Source organism: Pichia membranifaciens, assembly GCF_001661235.1.
Source record: "Pichia membranifaciens NRRL Y-2026 unplaced genomic scaffold PICMEscaffold_4, whole genome shotgun sequence".
Lineage (NCBI taxonomy): Eukaryota > Fungi > Ascomycota > Pichiomycetes > Pichiales > Pichiaceae > Pichia > Pichia membranifaciens.
Window position 1 is genome coordinate 1,186,617 of NW_017566985.1, and position 19,331 is coordinate 1,205,947.

Genomic DNA, 19,331 nt, shown 5'->3' on the forward strand with positions numbered 1-19,331 from the left:
CACGAGGTTTTTGCTTTGTAAACTATCTTCGAGACTATAAACTTTCTATATCATATCACTTGGAAGCCTTTTCGTAGGCAGCACGATTAGCCTGTGAGTTTATGGCACTTTCACTATTCTTCAGATGACCACGGTCATCCAACTCGACTGTGCCTCCAGTTTCAAAAAGCGACACTTTTCCCAAAAGTAAACCAATGGTATCTAGCACTTGATTAGGATCTGCCAAGTACGCCTTTGCGACAGTAGATTTATTGGCAGGACCAACAGTAACAGGATAGATGCCGTGCGTACCAAAATCGTTCACGGGGATCTTATCGGTTGCCCATTGGCGTTCAATAGTATTTAACGCTTTGAACATGTCTTCGTCGGTAGTATCATCTCCCAGACACAGGACAAAATCCGGTAACTCTTCAACAGATTTAAGTGTTTGGTCAATCGGATTGGTGCACAATACTAAACGCCGGACAATCTCACCCTTGTTAACAAACTTTGGTCTCACCTCCAGGTTGGCCTTACCTGACATGACCTCAACATCGTACTTTCCTTCTAGTCGTCTAACAAGCTCTTCCCTGCATTTTTCGGCTTGGTACAAACCTAGAATTGGATCTGCCTTACGATAATGCCAAGTGAGAGCCACCTTTTTTCTTTCAATGAAAGTACCAGGAGTTTTTTCAGTGTACTTACTGAACACTTCCCCAACCACCGTCTGCCATGACATATCCAGGCTTTCCGTTAAATTCACCCATTTTTCAACTCCTGCTTGTTTCATGAAACATCCGTGCTCAGCACTCAACCCTATCCGAGGATAGTGGGATCCAATCCATTTTTCCAAAAATGCCTGGTCACGACCGCTAATAATCCAAATTTCATTCTTTGGATCTTGGGTGAGTCCTTCAAGAAAACTTTTGAGGCGAGCCGAAGGGATTGCAGCATTGGGATCCCCCACGATGGGGGTCAATGTGCCATCGTAATCAAAGAGAAACATTCTACGTTTTGCTTCCTGGTAATTTTTCAGTAAAAGAGGCCTATTCAAATATGGTGTTCCATGTGTTGCAGTTTGTGTTGACACAAAATTGAGTAAAGTTGAAATAACTTTGCTAGACCAATCTTGGTTTGTGTTGTTGCACACCGCTTCATATAGGTTGTGCTCTATTGATAATTTTTTGCCATCCGATAACAGTAAACTCTCATTAATGGCATTTGCGACACCGACCGAGTCCCAAGGATTGACTTGAATAGACTTTTGCAAGACTGTCGTAGTCCCGCTGAACTCGGATAAAATAAGAGGAGAACATTTCAACTTCTGGCAAACAATATACTCGAGGGCAGTAGTATTCATACCATCTCTAATTGATGTGATGAGACACAAGTCTGCTACTCGCAAAAGTGCTAAATATTCATCCTTGTTAATTCTCATGTTGTAATGCAAGACAGGCGAATAATCTAAAGATGAATATTTTCTATTGATGTTGGAAATCAACTCGTTCACCTTCTTCTCAAGCTTGGAACTGTGGTAATAGGGCTTGAACGAGACTTGAATCAAAACTACTTTCCCAATCCATTCAGGATAAATGTCAAGAAACAATTCAAAAGCTTGTAATTTCTCAACCACACCCCTAACAGAATCTAACCTATCTCTACCGATGATAATCTTCCTGTTTTGGTTGAGTTCTTTCAAAGTTTTAATCTTACCTTCTATTTTAGGAGTAAAGGCATCATGCTGCAGGCTCTCCACGTCAATACCTAATGGAAGTGTGACAACGTTTGAGGTGAACGAATGAACGGTCACTTGATTAGGAGTAGTTTCATAGCCATTTACTCTTGTACAGCAACTGATGAAATGCCTGGCAAAAGAATAACTTTGAAAGCCAAGTTGGTTTGCACCTAACATACCATCGAGTAAAATCTTTCTCTTTGGCAAACACCTGAAATACTCCGATGAAGGGAATGGAACATGTAGAAAATGGCAGATGTAAACATCAGGCAACTCCATTCTTAAAATCTGGGGTAATAATAACAAATAGTAATCATGAATCCAAATAACGTCTCCCGGTTTTGCTATCTCTTTGATTTTAACGGCATAAGCCTCGTTAAATTTGACATAGTCATGCCACCAGTCAATCTCTTCCCTTCCATCGTTGGGCTCATTCATCATATAGTGAAAGACGGGCCATAAGATGTTTTCCGCATATTTTCTCCATCTGTCCTGATCCCTTCTGAGTAGCCAAACAGGATGGATATTGTCGTTTTCGTTCTTTTCACGAATCATCTTAGTTACTGTTGTCTTATCATTTTCCGTGAGATACAAGGGATCCGCCTCAGGCGTTTCTTTGCATGCAGAATGCATGTCCTTCACCTTTGTAGCAATTTTCACATCTTGGGTGTATATTTCTCCGGTCCATGCAACAAGGTGTGTTTCCCACTCTGTTTCATCCACTAAAAACTTGTTCGATGCATACAAGGCAGAAGAGCCACGTAGATGTGAGATTTTCCAGTCCCCGTCGGCAGTTTTGGTTATCTCATTAGGCAGTTGTGTCATACAGTTTATGATACGCCCACTTAATTTAAGATCTGAGGGAAAATCTTTTGGACTTGCCCATTTTTTGATGCCTTCTGTAGGTTTAGTCATACTTCATTCACAAAATCGTTGGTATAAAATCGGTAACCTCTGTAACTTATTGAATAAAATATAAGCTCACTGGCGTTTGCATAAATTTGTCGTTATTGGCAGGTTTTAACTCAATTGACTAATATATCCAATTTCGGTAGTCCTTCTATCAAGTTGAAATATGACGCTTAATGTCTGTACTCACAGCTTGAAAAATATCTATAAGAAGGTAAAGCAGTACGAAAAAAGAAACGCTGGGCTGGCACAGTTGGAACCTACCAGAGACTGCACATAATCAGGCCCGCCCTAAGATGACGACACGGCCCGCGAGAGTGATGAGCGGGCCGGGAAAAGAACAGCGGAGTTCGAGGGGTTGGCAGAGGTACAGATGCTTTGTAGATATATTTAGTAGGGGGGAATAGAAGATACACAGAGGGATGCGGACAATACTGACGGGACTCTGCATTAGAAATGAAAGCAGGGAGTAGAAAGCAAAAAGTAAAGAGTAACAGGTAGCAATTCGCACATGTGCCAGTGATATAGCAAATTGTTAATAGCAAGTAATACATCAAGGAATTGTAAGAGATTAGCCCAAGTGGTAGGAGAAGCTTGTAAGAGGCTTCTATAGAGAATAATAATTCAAAAACTGGTAGTAACCAGTTCTAAGAACGAATGCAGATCTTCGAGCCTTCCTTTAACCTTTCAACATCTGCAGCTTTTGCAGAAACTTCTTTCGCAGTAGGGGCTGAGGGGATGGCAGTGGTACTACCATTGCCAGAAGCAGAAGCAGCAGGTGCAGGTGCTTTTCTGTTGTGTTCCATGTGAGACTGGACCAAGTGACCTGCGGCTAATGCAGAACATAAAGATAACTCAGATGCTAGAACAGCAGAAGCAACAACTTTGGCCAACTGTCTGGCATTTGACCCAGGGACTGTAGGGTGTGGGCCTCTAATACCAAGAAGTTCAAGCATTGCGCCTTGTGGGTCTAAAACGGTACCACCGCCGATGGTACCAACTTCGATGGATGGCATAGTGACGGAAATTCTCAAATCTCCGTTAGGCAGCTTCTTCATCAAAGTCATACAGTTTGAACTTTCGACATTCTGCGCTGGATCTTGACCTGTTGCAATAAATACAGCTGTCAATAGGTTGGCAGCATGTGCGTTGAAACCACCGATTGCGCCTGCCAAAGCCGAACCAATCAAGTTTTTGGAGATGTTCAAGTCGACCAATGCATCAACGTCAGACTTGAGAACTTTCTGAACGGTTTCAGCTGGAATGTCAGCCGAGGCGACAATACTTTTACCACGTCCCTCAATCCAGTTGATTGCTGCTGCCTTTTTGTCAATACAGTAGTTACCTGAAAGTGAGACAACATGCATGTCGTCATATCCGTAATCTTCAATCATACATTTCAGCGCGTGCTCAACACCCTTTGAAATCATATTCATGCCCATTGCATCACCGGTAGTTGTTTTAAACCTGATGTATAACAAATCGCCGGCAATCGCAGTCTTGACATGTTGCAATCTGGCAAATCTTGAAGTTGAGTTGAAAGCGGCTTTCATTTTCTTTTGTCCTTCTTCGGAGTCTAACCACGCTTTGGCCTTACCAGCTCTCAATAAATCAGGGAACTGAACACATGGACCTCTGGTCATACCATCAGCAGTCAAGACAGTTTGAACACCACCACCAGCGTTTAAAGCCTTACAACCTCTCATAGTGGATGCCACTAAACAACCTTCGGTTGTAGCGACTGGAATGTGATATGGTTTACCATCAATAACAATTGGACCAGCTACACCTAATGGAATTGGTATGTAACCAATAACATTTTCACAGCAAGCTCCGAAAACCCTGTCATAGTCGTAATGTTTATATGGTAGCTTTTCTGTCAATAGGACTGGAGCATCAGCAAATTTGGCAATGGATTGTCTTCTAACAACAACGGCACGGAGCTTGTCATCCAATTGTTTTTCTAATGCGTATAGAGGTAATTTACCTTCGGTGACCAATCTTAAAACTTCGGCATTATTACACTCTTTAACGTTGCCCGCCTTCAAAATCTCGACAAGTTCTTCGAGTGGACGAACCGATGAATCTTCAGATGTGGTCAACTCTGTACATTCACTGGAAGAATCGTCGGCAGTACTATTTTCTTCAATAATCTGCCCCACTTTAATGTTATCACCATTGGAAATTGAAATTGAATCGGTCGAGTCAATAACGGTAGTCTCTTCAACATTTTTGTCACTCTTCTTCTTTGATCTTTTCTTTGATCTCTTGGACTTCTTTTCACTGACAGTTTTTTCCTCTGCAGATGACAACAATGATGAGTTTGAGTTTGACACATGGATACTTGGTCTTAACGAATGCATGTGGAATCTTGCAACATTTAATAGGTATATGTTGATAGCAACAGAGATACCTGCAATCATGAACAAAAACTTTGAAATCAGTGGGTCACAGATTGCAGTGGACAGTTTGGAGAAAAACAAAACTAGGTAATGCTCAATTTCAGCAAGTGCAGTTGCTTGTCTATAGATCTTGACAGGTAGTAAAGTTAACAAAACGCCGTTGGATGGGATTGACTTGATGGAATCAGCAACAACATTGGAAACTGTAGGATAGTCTGTGAAACCCACGCTTTGGAAGTCGGCAGAGTCATCATATAGCCAGGAAGTACCTAAGGCAAATAAATGAAGACCTAAAAAGCCCACCAACATGGCAATTTTGAAGCCCACAATGCTACGGTTATGCTTGAAGATACCTTTGGAATTGATTGAAATTTTTGCAACATCTTTAGCAACGTTATAGCTGATACCGTCCTCCTCTAAGACTTCTCTTAGTTCTATTTCACGGTGAACTTTGAAAATTTGGGCCTTGAGAGACAAGATGGAGGCATAAAAGGTGAAAGTGAACAATAAATCGACAGCTAAGATGATGGAGGACAAGACACAGAAGTTTCTCAGTCCTGGAAGGTTTTGGATTGCAAAGGAGCACACTAAAAATGAAACGGAGATGATCAATTGATCTCTGATCAAAGGAACAGCAGTCTTGGATCTGACAACGTCGGCAATGATATCCGAGATATCTTTCTTAGAATCGGTGTTCAAAGCTTCAAGGACAGGAGCGGTAAAGGCCAACTTATGCTTGAAGCCAATAGTGGCCACTAGGAAAGGCAAACCTTCACTCAATGAGACTAGCGGAACTTTGATATGAAGTACTTCTGTGGTTGCGGCTAATGCAAAAAGGAAAGCAAAACAGGAGGACAGGAGGGAGCCGAACGCCAACCAGAAATTGGAGCCAATCTTCTTCATTTCGTAAAACAATTGGAAGAAAGTGAACCACATTGCAACATAGGCAAGAGTGACTAGGATGATATCAAAAGGCTCAGCACCGATGATCAGGCTCTTCAGGCGCTGCGACAAGGACTTGAAGTAGCCGAAGTACTTGCCGATCTTGTTGTTGGATGATCGCAATTTGAAAATGTCTCCGTCGGAGCTTTCCAGAACAGAAGGTAGGTCCGAAGCATCGGACTCAGACTCTGTGAGTATGTACCCATCATGGTCATTTTCGTCGGTTTTCAGCAAACCAGGGTATTCCGGAAACACATCGGCTTTCCCCTTGAACTTCAAAGGTGTCACGTAGATATGGTTTGCGCTTGAGTATTGCTCGAGCTCTGCGTCCGAAGAAACCAGCCCCCAGCTGCTCGAAGACGAATTTCGATAGAAGTTGACCAATTGTGAGCTTCTGGAGTATTCGTTTTCGATGTATTGGTCGAATATGGCCAAATAGGCCACACAGGCTAGCAACACCGTTGATACAATGAAATGTATCGGTCTGTTGGCGCAAAACCTTGCCAGAATCGCAGGTATGTCGGAAAATATGTACGCCATGACTATTTCTTTTATCTCAGCACACTTCTGTTGCAAACGGGGCTCAAACTTTCCTGCAAGCTCTTCTTTGGAGGAGATGTAGATGATAACAGATTGATATTCCTATCTGAAATTTTCCTATACGGGTTATATGCGAATTAGCCTCTGACACTCCGCGGCAATCCTTTCTTTGAAGTAGTGGATGCAACTGCTCACTGTTCTTTCCTCTGATATGCAGAAGTCTTACCTGGATACTCCAAATCGCTCAAAGAAACACAACACTATGATTCCAAATGCTCAGCTCAGTTCAGCTCAGCTCGACTCGGACGTGTTTCCCGTGCTCTTTTTTTTTCCATCGCCAACTTTTTTTTTCCCATTTCCAGCTCTGCGGGAGACCTTCGTATAGTCAGCACGCTCCACATAACGCGCCAAAGCCAGTGGCTATACGAAAGCCCCACTCTGTGTTTGAAGACACCCGTGCACCACGGAGAAGGACAAGATCTGCTATCTTCGGCGATTGGCAATTGTGGGAGGCCAACAGATGGATTGATAAATGAAGGAAGAGGCAAATGAAAAGATATGTGAATAAATTAGAGGATACAGATAGGGATAGGGACATATCGGCAAGGAGAAAGGCTAATAGATTAGACAAGAATGGTTAGAGACGTGATTAGAAAGGAAAACGTGAAGAGATACGTGCACGTACCAGTAAAGCCAAAGAACAGTGCTTCCAACTTTGTGTCACAGAACCTTCCAATGGCAGCGATGTTCCTCAAGAACAAGGCGCTCTCATGGGCCTGTTTGTTCATAGCAGTGCAGACGTACCTCAACGAACCATACATCAAGGACCCATCGGATGATTCCTCGAGCGGGATCTTCAAGATTCTTTTTGCGTTCGTTGCTCTCGGCACGTCTTACCTCGACTTGGTGTTCCCCACCATGGGAGGCTTCATGGGACCCAACGCTGCAGCAACCGCCACGGAGGCGGCAACCGAGGCTGCTGTTTCCGCTGCGGCGACCGCTTCTGCTTGAGCTGTTTTGGCCCATCTGAAGTTACATGCAACGTAAATCTCAGCTGTATACTATCTATCTAGAAAATCTATTCGTACGATGGCACTTTTGAACCACCACGTGCTTATAGCCCGATAATATAAACGGTTTTATCAATGACCCCACTCACAGTTTGCCGCTTCACTCCGGTGTCTTCTTCTTCTTCTTCACTTCCAAGGGAAGAACCTTGGGTTTCCGCTTCATTCTTGTGATCAGCTTGTGTTCGAATTTCGAGAAGCACGTGGGACACCGCTCGTCACTCGGCACCATGCTCAAAATGCAGAGACACACAGAGCAGACATAACCGACGTCAACCACCTTGTTGGATACAAAACAGGACGCACGAAAGTCCACGCTTGTGTTTGTGGGCAACACGACAATCGGCCGTAGCAACGGCTCAATGAACAATGCACTGCTCATGTACTGTATCAGCCCAGATGGGTGCTTGATGTCAATGTAAACCCCATTTGTCGCATCGGAGGTTTGCTGCAAGAAAATGGACTTTTCACCCAACTTACACACATCCAGCGAGACCTTCATTTTCTGTGCCGCAAAAATCGTATTCATCATCGAGACGTAGGGAAGCGTATTGTCACCGCTGACACTGATGATCATCACTCGTGCCTTCATGTTCAACTTGTCCTCTGTTTTTTGTAACTTGTTTATGGCTGTCAACGCGGTCGAAATAGCCCCCGTCATCGTTCCCTTGACAAAGTTCTTGTCCTTTGAAACGATCTGGCGCAATCGCTCTGGCTCAACCTTGTACATTTCATCTAGTGCGTCCAAGATCTTAGCGTCAATCGCTTTGAACTGCCCATATATACCTCTACTTTTCAATAAGGGGGTTTTCTTCTTCGGGCCATCTGTTTTGATTTTGGGCCTCACTTTTTTGATTTTATCATCCTCATCCTCTTCATCCTCTTCATCACCTTCACCATTAACACCGTCGCTAGCATCGTTGTCACCAGCATTCGAAATGCCGGCTGAATCTTTTTCCTTTTTCACTGCAATACTCTCCTCTGCCACAACTTCCTCATTCAAGGGAAACATTCGCTTGGCCCCGTGATAAAAGCTATTCGCCACGTAAACGGACACTTCGTTGCCACTATTTAATGCTAAATGCGAGTTCAACATCACAAGCATCGCAGACGTCACATGTCGAAACTCAACGTTCTCATTCTGCTCCATGTACTTCTTCCATTCCAAAGGATGCACATCCAATATGACAGTCAAAAGTGAGGGCGTCTCATCGATAACCTTGTGTATATTCTGCGCTGTTGTCGCTGCGGTTTCTGTGAAAGCCCTGTCAGAGATAGCATCCATGCTGAAGCTATTTGTTTCCCCTGGCTTGATCCACTCTCTAACTCTCTACTGAATCTTATCTACACCTGTAGTGAAAATTCATTATCTTCAACTACTCCCATGTAGATTCGATCAATTCATGCTGGCGGAGTGGTCACGTGATATAATGTTTTGGAGATCTTAAGAATTTTCTGGAAAATTTCCTATTTTTCCCATATTTGGACATTCTCCACTACTATAAAGAATGCTGTTTCTAGGTTCTACAGATTCACCATTATTCCTCGTACTGCTACTGAGGAGATTATTTCTTTTACACAGCTTTATCAAAAGATAGAAACAACAGATACAGAAGAACGTTATGGAAAAGCTATTACAGTGGTCAACTGCGCAACAATCTCAAGACCCTGAACTGCGTGCAAAAGCACCAGCTCCAGATCCTAAACTCTTGGCACAGGTTTTGGGCGCAGATACTGGAAAAGATGATACTACGCTAATGAAGGAGGATATCAGTGTTTTAGTGTGTAATGACCCACAAATCAGTGTTGACGATAAGCTTACTGCGTTGGAAGACTTTGAAATATTAGTCCAGAACTTGGACAATGCGAACAACATATCTCCTCTAGGAATATGGCCTGAAATCGCCAAGCTATACACTTACGAAGGTGAGGAGCAGGATGAGTTCAGAGGGCTAGGAGCACTTATTACAGGAACCGCTGTGCAGAACAACGATAAGGCTCAAAGAGACTTCCTGAAATCAGTTGGCATGGAGGGGATGCAAAGGCTTCTCGATTTGACGAGCAAAGAGAATGGTTTCAATGTCAGAGCACGGGCTTTGTATGCTATAAGTAGTTTGGTTGCACACAACGGATTGTTATATGGTATTTTTGTGAAAACCAACGGATGGAAGCGATTGGAGGGAATCTTGTCCGAGGATTTCTGCAACGACAAAAAGGATAATAAAGTCCTGCTAAGAAGTCTCAGTTTGCTAAAATGCCTACTTTATGACGAGATTACTCAGGAAAATGAGGCAGTGAAAACATCGAAGGAAGACAGGTTTTCCGAGGCAAAGAGCTGTGGTGCTTTTATGACAATAATTAAGAAATTATCTCCTGACTCACATGTTGAAGTGAACGAGAGAATCGTGAACACTTTGAGCTACGCTGCTTTGAATAAATACACTTTTTCACCAGAGGAGATTTCTGCCATGAAAGAAGGATTGAACAAATTGTCTTCGGCAAAAATCACTGTGGATAAGGATGATTTAGCTACTCTCCAAAAATTTCTATAACTCTATTAGCCTTTTTATAAACTCTCTATTTGCTAAATAACGAATGCCTTTAATTAATTTACAACCCTACTATACATTTCGAACCTTCGTTCATAACAAATCGTTTTCATTCCGAGAGAGAAAGATCTTCTTTATAAGACGTTCATGATCTGTTCTCAATGTCTTACTTTGCGTAATATTTTTTCCGGACATTATATCATCAAAAAGTGCAGCAACTGATTTGTATGAGCTCTCATCCACAAATTTTTTAGCCCGACTTTCTGTCATACCCTTGATTTGGCTAAGCATCATGACTATACAGTCCTTTGGAGTTTCTCCAGATTTAACCTTGCCGATGTTGGTTACTTCACCGTTTCGCTGCAGAGAGTCATTATATTTAGATGACAATGTGTAAGCAATATATTTCAACCATTCTAGCATATCACCGAGTCCTTTGAAAGACTGGAATGCAAAACCATGCTCTACTTCATATCTGAGTAGCTTTTGTTTGATGTGGGAGGGCTGTATCATTTCCTCATAGCTTTGTGTGACTTTTTTCTTCCTCGAGGAGTCATCGGCAGTTGAACCTAATCGTTCTTGAACTTTCTCCTTGTAAGCCCTATTCGCCTTTGTTTTTAAAGATTGCAGGTACTGGTCATATCCAGTCACCCATACGGCAATCTTGGTTTCTTTATATTTTGCTTTGACGGAATTAAGATGCCTTTTCATGATTCCCTTTTTGAAGAGCTCAATCAAATCTTTACTATCATAGAGAAGGATTGTAAAGTTTTCGAACAAGTGACGGGGTCTAATTGGAACATATGTGTTCTTCTTCTTGAATAATGCTGAATCGACATATCGTTTGAAGCGAATGATGGGCAACGCCTCTTCAATCATTTCAAAATGTGCAGGCTGTACATGCTGAGTGTAATCCTTATTCAAAAGCTCCAATTTTTCATTCAAAACATTTGTAAAACAGCAGGTGATTTTTTCAGTTAACTCTGCTTTCGTATACTTGGCCTGGTTCACCTTTTTCAACTTTTCCGGTTCAAGCTGCTTGGCCCGCTCCAACATCAACTCCAAGCGCTCATCAGTGTACAGATTTATCTCATCGGTGACATTATCCATAAAGTTGTTGTCTGTTTCTTTTATGAGAGTGGAGCTGTTGGAGATCTCACTCGTTTCACTTGATTGGGCGTTGGCAGCACTTTTCACAAAATTCAAAACGCTGCTCACCGATTTGGAGTATTTGCTTGAGCTATCCACACGTTTGTTTCTGACACCCGCTAGATCTGATATCAAGGACTTGACCCTATTGGATTCCCTCTTTTTGATGGACTTCATAGTTCTTCTCTTCTCCTTGAGCTCTTCGTCAGTCAATAGCCGTTCGTTGCAATATTCTATTTCGTTCAGGCTGCTGCTGAACTCCGAAACCTCGGACGATAAAGTTCGGTCCGGCCTTCCGGTGTTGAAGACGTTGACGCTGCTTCTCGGGCTTTTGGTCGAAGCAGTCGTCGTACGATCATCCCTATCCTTGACATTCAGAATAGAGTGCCGCACATTCTGCATGACGCCAGAAGGTTTCTGCTTTTGAGATAGGGCAGCCGGTTTACTTATCTTGCTCTTCGGCAGGTTTCGCTCAGCGGCATTCCTCCTTCCAGCAGTTTCAAAGATGGGGCTCGACATTGAGCCTATATTTGCTCTCTGTCTGCTTGAAGATACTCTATTTCGCTTGGGTGTCTCGTAGGGGAACGGCAGCGGAACGCTTCCTGCGTTCATGATCACCGACAACGAGTCGTCGATTACCGTAGACGTGTTGGTGTTGCTGCCGCTGTGGATATGCACATGGTTTTCCTGGACAACCTCCTCGGGCTCCTCATGATCATCGATATCGATGAGGTCAATCGAACGGTTAAGCTGTGTGTTTGGCGAGGATGTCGGGTACACCCGTGCTGCCTCCTCGACCACTTGCGCCTCGTCCTCATCGTCGTCCTCTATGCATATGAGTTCGGAGTCCAGGAAATTCAGTCTTCCAGGCACCGAATCCTGAGCCGGCACATCTGCCGGGTCGTCGATTATCTCTATCACCTCACCCTTTTCTCTCTGCGACTGCAAACTGCCCCCAAACGACGACGACGACCACGACGACGAGCCGCTATCTTTACGCGTCTGTTGCGTGTCACTGCCGCTGCTTCTGATACTTGTCCTGGGCAATCCAAAGATCTCCAGAAACTCCTCATCGTCTAGCCCCTGGCTACCGCCGCTCTTGCTTCGCTGCGTGCCGCCTTCCCTGCTCCCTCTGTTTTGCTTCGAGCTGCTGCACACGACGTCCATGTCCGTGTCCCCGTCCGTGTCCACGTCGGATATCAGAGCAAAGGACGTCTGCGACTCGCCAATCCCCACCGTGTTTCGCCTGTCATTCGAGTCCAACACCACCAGGTCCTGGGACATTCTCATGCACCCTGCTGCCTGCCTCACGCCTCCCCAGAACCATTGAAACCCTCCTTCATCTGGTGTTGATCTTTCAACCTGTCTCAGATCTAGAATTGAACCGAGCAGAAGGGGCAAAAACTCACCCCTAGACGTGCTCACGTGACTTTTACGTCGATCGGCCCCATTTTGTTTTTTTGGAGCCACCTCACTATTTTTGGCGCTGCTGTTGTTGTGTTGTTGTTATTTGTTGTTGTCGTCATCAACTGCTGCATTGCCCCGCCCTGGCAGGCCCGGCGCAGCGAAAAAATCCGTTTGTGTGTTGTGGCCGCAACAGGTGAAAGGTAAATAGTGTTGAGATCAAAATAATGTAGACTGCCTAAAGGGGAAGCAGAAGATGTGAATTTTTTTTCTACTTGTTGCTCTGGAGTGGAGAGCAGGGCTGTCAAGTCAGGCCGGGGCTTGACCCGCTGGGGTTCCTCTGTTTGGATCCTCTGTGACAGACCCGCCCTGTTTTCTGTGTGGTTGGCGGTTTGCTGCTAGCCCATGTAGCTTGAGTGTGGCTATTGGGTTGCTGTTGGTTTACTTTTTGCTTTTTGCTTTTTGTACTTTGCACTTTGCACTTTGTTTCTCTTGCGTAGTTGCTGTGTTTCCTTTTGCACCTGATTTCGAGTCAGACAAGAAATATTGCTCCACCTGAAGTTAAGCGGAAACATCGGTAAACAACCGACACAACGTCAGGACTCTTGTAAAGCACACTAGGATCCTTCTTTGCTTTTTTGAACTGTTTACTATCTTTCACTAGGACACTGTCGACCTCTTAGACTCCAATACCACTTAATTCAGAAACAGAACTCACCACCATGTCTTTCCTGTCTATCTTGAACAAACTTGTCACCGTCTTGCTTTTAGCAGGTACCACATTGATGTTGCTTTTCATTGTCTTCTCTGGAGCCATCAAGGAGTACCCGTTCAATCGCTTCTACTGGGTCGAAGCAGACACCTCGCTGATTTCCACCGACCATGGCCAGTTCTCCAGATGGACTTTCTGGGGTATTTGCTACCCAGACGAGTTGAGCTCCACCGAGTCCAACAACTGTCCAGGCTTGGGCCCTGACATCCCTATTTCTCCCTTCGACAACTTCGGTAACTCCACTGCCTTGCCACAGGACTTTGTCGACAGCAGAAACTCCTACTACTACCTTTCCAGATTTTCCTTCCCGTTGTTGTTGGTTTCCTTGGTTTTCTCCGGTGTCTCCTTTGTCGGTTCCGTCATGGCCCCATGCTGGCTCGCAATGAAAGAAGTCGTCACCTTCTTCGTCTTCATTGCTTGTTTGTTCTGCATGACCGGCTCAGCATGTATCACCGCCGTCTCGGTCATGACCAGAAACCAATTCAACCACGCAGGTATGTCTTCCAAGATCGGCGCCGACCTTCTAGGTATGGTTTGGGCATCCACAGCGTGCTTGTTGATTTTGTTTATGCTCACATGTGTCTCGACCACTCACAAGCTATACAAAAAGCACCAGGACCACGAAAGAAAGGCTCAACACTTACAGGCTTCACAAGAGCCAATCCAAGTCTCTCTGCCTCCTTCTGGCCTCCCTGCACAGCCTGAAGAATATACCCAAGCTCCAGCACATGAAAGCGCCGGCATCAGATTCTTCAAGATCAGAAGAAACCAAGACAAAGTTGAAGAAGACTCCATCGTATAAGTGGCAAAATCTTCTTCCCAAAACTTCGGGAATAGTTCAACAATAAGGCGGTAATGAAAAACGGAAAAAAGACCTGATCATGATGACATATCACCAACATTCATTCACCTCCAACTGACCATGCTAGCTCAGCAACAACTTGCGCATGCAGTATTACCCTTTCTTAATTTACATTCGTACAATTTAATAATCTTTAATTAACACCTCACTTTACCTTTTCTATCCTCGGCTCACAGATTTTTGTTTTATAGCTTTTATTCGTTTCCCTCTAGCTCACTTGAAAAAAACGCTTTTATGTCTATTAATTTCTATAATAATGTAGATATGTTACAATATAATGTTAATTCAAAATTTCCAAAACTAACGGGTGACAGAACATCTTGCTGCCTTGCAAAATCTCAACAAGGTTTGAAATGGAGAAACTAACGATTCCTAGTTTCTCAAGAGATTTGTACAACAAGAGCTGACAGAATATGAAGTCAAAAACTCGCTCACTACTGAGTAAACCAAAACAACCATCTGTTTTATTGTTGTTTGCTAAAAAGTGGGTAATGTCTTTGAGATTTCTTTTTAACGGCATTATCACATTTTGTAGTGCTTCGACATCATCTTGTAGTGGCGTATTTTCAATGAGTTTGATCAACTCTAAAACTTTATCAGTAGGATTTCTTTCTAGGTTAGATTTTTCGGCCGAAAATAATAACAAATCTCCCGTAACAATATCACTGAATAGGGTGTTGGTGTCATAGAAGCTAAAACCTTTTGAGTTAACAAAAAGCTTCAAAGCGTTCTTATCACTGATTGAGCAGAACCACTCCATCATTAGACGCTCAACCTCAACAGGAACTAGAACAGTATTTTTTTGACAAAGAACGTACTCAGTCAAATGCTTGGACGCAAGAAGACATGCTGAGTCATCGTCATCAGTTAAAAACTCAAAAATGAAGCCTGCTACCAGAAGTTTAATCTTCTCATCCTGTCCTCTTTGGCAGTACACTTCATTAAATGCAACCAAGGATTTCAATGCAGAAATACGGATGACAAACTCTAGGTTTTCTGCAGTCATACCTTGAATGTTTCCAATGAAGTAGTTGAACAGGTCCACATGAAGAGCTGAATCTTTAACCATTAGTCCAGAGATATACGAACCTAATGTTTCCATTGCACTCAACTTTATATCTTCATTCGACTCATATTCTATCAAAGATATTAATTTTTGAGCATGTAGTTTCAAAGTTTCTGCATCTTCGGACTTGCTGGACTTTACGACCAAAACCTTCAATAATTGCAATCCTCTGGATTTAACATAGTTCCAAGTAGTCTGGGCCTCAAGGATTTTCCATATACTGTCAACCAGTAAATCAGTTATACTGTCAGTAAATTCTGATTGCTTTATCTTGTCATCATAATACTGAATGCAACTCAATTGAAGTTCGTAAAGAGGAGAGAAAATGCACTCGCTAACCAATGCTTTATTATCTTCCATATTATCAAATAAAATTTCAGAGGCCTGCTTCAATGCCAACTGTTTCGAGCCATCTAGCGACGACGTTAGCTTGTTATTAGTTTTCAGCCATGCAAACAGGACCTTTTCAAATCTCGAATCTTCTTTGGTCGTATTGAGCTTGAGCTTGTGTAAAATCTGGAAATAGGTTAGTTTTATAGGGAAACAATTAATGTCTGATAAAACAACAGCTAATTTAGATTCGAATTTTCCTTTTAAATTACCATTGTTCGCAAATATCTCCTCTACATACTTGTCAGAGTCTTCAGGTGATAGTGTCAAATACTTCAAAATCAATTCTCTAATTGCCAAAAGAGAACCATGCATTCGGTTAAAATTAGTTTCTGAGCTGGTTACATTGTCCAGCAGCTTGGATATAATCACAGAGACACCTTGAGAGCTGTCAATTATTGAAGGTAAACTTCTAGCGGCCATCTCTCTCACCTTCCAGTTCTTATTCTCCAATATGTGAACTATCAAGGGTACAAAAGCTTCCAGTCCAGTGTAACCTGGTGTTGGTTCTAAACGACTCATTACTGTTAAAATTGGAAATATCTTTTCTATTTCAGCTTGATTTTCAAATCCGGTTGCAATTGCTTCATTGAGAGCTTCATAAAATAATCCCCGAATAGATCCAAATTTCTCAAAAAATAGTCTAGCTGGGTAACTTGGAAGATAGTTAGCTCTAACCTTTTTACTGCTAAACAATCTGTTCTGTAAAGCAGTGAACAACATCACTGCACAATTCCGAATCGCCCAATATGGAGAAGAAAACGAGTTCAATGCTAGAGCAAATGCATCATCAACATAAAAAATAGACTCTTCAGAGAGAGCAACATCTATGAAAATTTTCTTAATACAATTGAATGCGTTGACTTGTGGTAGGTTCACGTTGTTCATATCAGCATCTAGAGCATCAACAGGGGATTGTGCCACCTCCATCAATTGGTAAAATGTTGGTTTAACAAGTTTCATATCACTACTCAAGATTGCAGTAAGCAAGTATGGGATACCTGCAGATCTTCTAGTAATATATTTGGATCGGGTTTGTATTAAATTCAAATTCTCAAATAACCATTTTTCTGGAATTGATTTGAGGGCTTCCTTTGATTTGCAAAATGTACAGCATGAAATGAATGTGGGATAGACTGCGGAGAACGCACCCCTATGTCTGATAGTAGCCAATTGCTCAAGTAAAAGAGGACCAACTTGCATAATGTTATGATCTGTAATTGGCGAGTTTTTGGCTCTCAGCATTGAATCTATCATAGAGGTAGATTCCTTGACACTTCTCCAAGCATAACTCGAAATAACCTGTGTTCCCTTTCCGTACATTGCTTCTTGCTCTGCAGTATATTTAGATTCAAATTCATCAAGCAAATAACCCTCTGGAGAGTCGTGCTGCAAAACCATCTTGACTAAGTTCCAAATGTCTCTCGATTGTTCCATTAACCTGTCCACAACTTTACTACTGACCAGAAACTCGGAACATTTTTTATAGTCCATTATTTCAAATATGAATTTGAAAGCAGCAAAATATCCTTGAATACTGTATGAAATGCATGCTGTTGCAATATCCCTTTTTGCTTCTAGCAAAGATATATCAATTTTATCCAGTAGCAATAAGATAATCCCTTCACATTTGTTCAAATCATTTTCACTCTGATAATAACTGAAGGAAAATTTGAAAAACCTTGCACCGGAGTCAACTTCCTTACCCTTAATGTCACCAAGCATCAGTAATGCTCTGGACTGCAAAAGTGTCATATGAATATAGTCATCTAAAGACAAAGGAGCCATAGATACGACTTCTGTAGAGTAACTTCTGATATCTTCAAAATTGTCCATGATGTTGTCAATCACTAGCCTCATCAATGCAGCATTATAGATGTCCATTGAAAAAACAAAACTAACTGCTTTTGTTTTTTCAATATATTTTTCTGCTATTCTAGAGTCTAATCCTGATCTTATCAAAACAATTAGCAATTTGTAAGACATTTCCTTTTTGAGATATGAGGATCCTGGTCTGAGGGATGCTTTGATATAATTCAGTAAATCAATAAGAAAATGTTTGCTCTCTTCAACTGCTTCAAGCTTACCTTGAATTTCAAGTTCAAATTTACTGAAGTTTTTCTTAGTAAGACTGTGTGCATCTCTGTGTAGTCCATAAGTTGAATCCTTGATTCTGGTAATAAACTTCTTGAAAGATGAAAACATTTCATTTCTTGTTTCAAGATCTCCATCCATGAAAATCATATCCAGAGATTCCGTAACTTTCTTGTAAACAACCGAAGGGACAATTTTGGAAAGTTTCGGGGAGGAGACAAGTAGCTGAAATGCTCCTATTCTAAATGATGCGGTTTTCATTTTCAATAACAAAGATAGTTCATCGATACTGATCAGTGGTTTATTTGTATCTGGATCAGTCTCTAAAAACGGTTCGATCAATATGGCTGCATCCTGTGCAATTTTCAAGGTAGATAATAGTATGGGTATATTTTTCTGACAAATTACTAACCTTAGGAATTTGATTGTTGCAGATTTGGAAACTAGAAACAAACTAGGCAGAAGATAACTTTCTATCCCTTTTCTAAGGTTTACATCAGCTAATGCATGAATAACTTGCTCTTGCCAGAGGTATAGCCATCGATCTTCTGTGTCTTCGGAGTAATTCGATCTTAATACTAAGAAAATTGACTTTCCCACTACACTTCCCAGTGCTCTTGACCATATATTTGCTAAACAACTTTCAACAAAATCCGGTTTCTCTTTGAGTATGAAATCGACAGGCTGAACTTGCTTGTGTAAATGTTCAATCATGAAATAGAACGCTCTCATAGTGTAAGGAAGGTCCAAAGAAGTTTTAAGCCATTTTGCCAAAAGCTCGTTACGAAATTCCGGTGACAAGGTTGCCGTTAAGTACGCTAACATCTTGACAAAAACTTCCTTCAAAGCATTACCAAGTGCAGCTCCAGAATCGTTCCAATAATCAATGACATAGTGGAAAATGAAAGTTGCTCTCTCCTCTGTAAGCAATCTCTCAAACTGCTTTTTGAATGTTTTGTTCTTGTTGAAAAATTGTATGGACCTGGAAAACCACACCGAAAGAGTATCACATGCACTTATTCTGTAGGCTGTTGGTACTTTGCCTGCTGTCACTGCTGTGAAAATTGGATCGAAAGATTTTAAAAGAGTATTAAGTTGGCTTTCACTGTCTTGTGCCTTGCTTTTCAACACATCAGATTTCAGTTCCAAAAGGGCGTTCTCCATATCTTTGGATTCCATTTTTCAGCTCCCTGCTAATCTTTGTCGGCAAGATCAAGTCAAAAGATATAACTCTCAAATGTTCGGGGTAATTCATGGAAAAGTTCGACATGAAAAACTCAATATGGATTTGATGGAAAAATAAAAAAATTGTTTGTTTCCTGGCTGTGCTGGGGACCTTAGCTTTCAACGCGTCGAGGCTTGATTAGGCATGTCCAGCACGCAACCGATGATGTGTCTTGAACAGGACAGTTTGTTCTTGGTAGCTGGGTAGAACTTTCTAGGGAACACAGACCAGTAAGAAAAACTACAA

General features: G+C 42.1%; 8 protein-coding genes across 8 annotated transcripts; 3 read left to right on the forward strand and 5 right to left on the reverse strand.

Annotated features, from left to right (window-relative positions):
• Positions 1 to 55: 55 nt before the first annotated feature.
• PICMEDRAFT_73530 (hypothetical protein) lies at positions 56 to 2,629 on the reverse strand (the record flags this gene model as incomplete). The annotated part of the gene is made up of 1 exon (XM_019164507.1): positions 56 to 2,629. The coding sequence occupies one exon, from the start codon at positions 2,627 to 2,629 to the stop codon at positions 56 to 58; it is 2,574 nt and encodes an 857-aa protein (XP_019017168.1).
• A 641-nt stretch (positions 2,630 to 3,270) lies between these two features.
• Positions 3,271 to 6,507, reverse strand: PICMEDRAFT_34859 (hypothetical protein; the record flags this gene model as incomplete). The annotated part of the gene is made up of 2 exons (XM_019162910.1): positions 3,271 to 4,766; positions 4,863 to 6,507. 2 exons carry the CDS (start codon positions 6,505 to 6,507, stop codon positions 3,271 to 3,273), a joined length of 3,141 nt encoding a protein of 1,046 aa, XP_019017169.1.
• A 543-nt stretch (positions 6,508 to 7,050) lies between these two features.
• On the forward strand, positions 7,051 to 7,597 carry PICMEDRAFT_151608 (hypothetical protein). Its single transcript, XM_019160692.1, has one exon. It carries the CDS (start codon positions 7,141 to 7,143, stop codon positions 7,516 to 7,518), a length of 378 nt encoding a protein of 125 aa, XP_019017170.1. The 5' UTR covers positions 7,051 to 7,140; the 3' UTR covers positions 7,519 to 7,597.
• Positions 7,598 to 7,677: 80 nt separating this feature from the next.
• On the reverse strand, positions 7,678 to 8,859 carry PICMEDRAFT_34276 (hypothetical protein; the record flags this gene model as incomplete). Its single annotated transcript, XM_019162874.1, has 2 exons — positions 7,678 to 8,445; positions 8,563 to 8,859. The coding sequence occupies 2 exons, from the start codon at positions 8,857 to 8,859 to the stop codon at positions 7,678 to 7,680; spliced, it is 1,065 nt and encodes a 354-aa protein (XP_019017171.1).
• Positions 8,860 to 9,117: 258 nt separating this feature from the next.
• PICMEDRAFT_17291 (hypothetical protein) lies at positions 9,118 to 10,198 on the forward strand. The gene has a single exon (XM_019161533.1). It carries the CDS (start codon positions 9,197 to 9,199, stop codon positions 10,124 to 10,126), a length of 930 nt encoding a protein of 309 aa, XP_019017172.1. The 5' UTR covers positions 9,118 to 9,196; the 3' UTR covers positions 10,127 to 10,198.
• An 18-nt stretch (positions 10,199 to 10,216) lies between these two features.
• On the reverse strand, positions 10,217 to 12,556 carry PICMEDRAFT_73535 (hypothetical protein; the record flags this gene model as incomplete). The annotated part of the gene is made up of 1 exon (XM_019164508.1): positions 10,217 to 12,556. One exon carries the CDS (start codon positions 12,554 to 12,556, stop codon positions 10,217 to 10,219), a length of 2,340 nt encoding a protein of 779 aa, XP_019017173.1.
• Positions 12,557 to 13,398: 842 nt separating this feature from the next.
• Positions 13,399 to 14,250, forward strand: PICMEDRAFT_12499 (hypothetical protein; the record flags this gene model as incomplete). The annotated part of the gene is made up of 1 exon (XM_019159935.1): positions 13,399 to 14,250. One exon carries the CDS (start codon positions 13,399 to 13,401, stop codon positions 14,248 to 14,250), a length of 852 nt encoding a protein of 283 aa, XP_019017174.1.
• Positions 14,251 to 14,590: 340 nt separating this feature from the next.
• PICMEDRAFT_73537 (hypothetical protein) lies at positions 14,591 to 19,039 on the reverse strand (the record flags this gene model as incomplete). The annotated part of the gene is made up of 1 exon (XM_019164509.1): positions 14,591 to 19,039. The coding sequence occupies one exon, from the start codon at positions 19,037 to 19,039 to the stop codon at positions 14,591 to 14,593; it is 4,449 nt and encodes a 1,482-aa protein (XP_019017175.1).
• Positions 19,040 to 19,331: the final 292 nt, after the last annotated feature.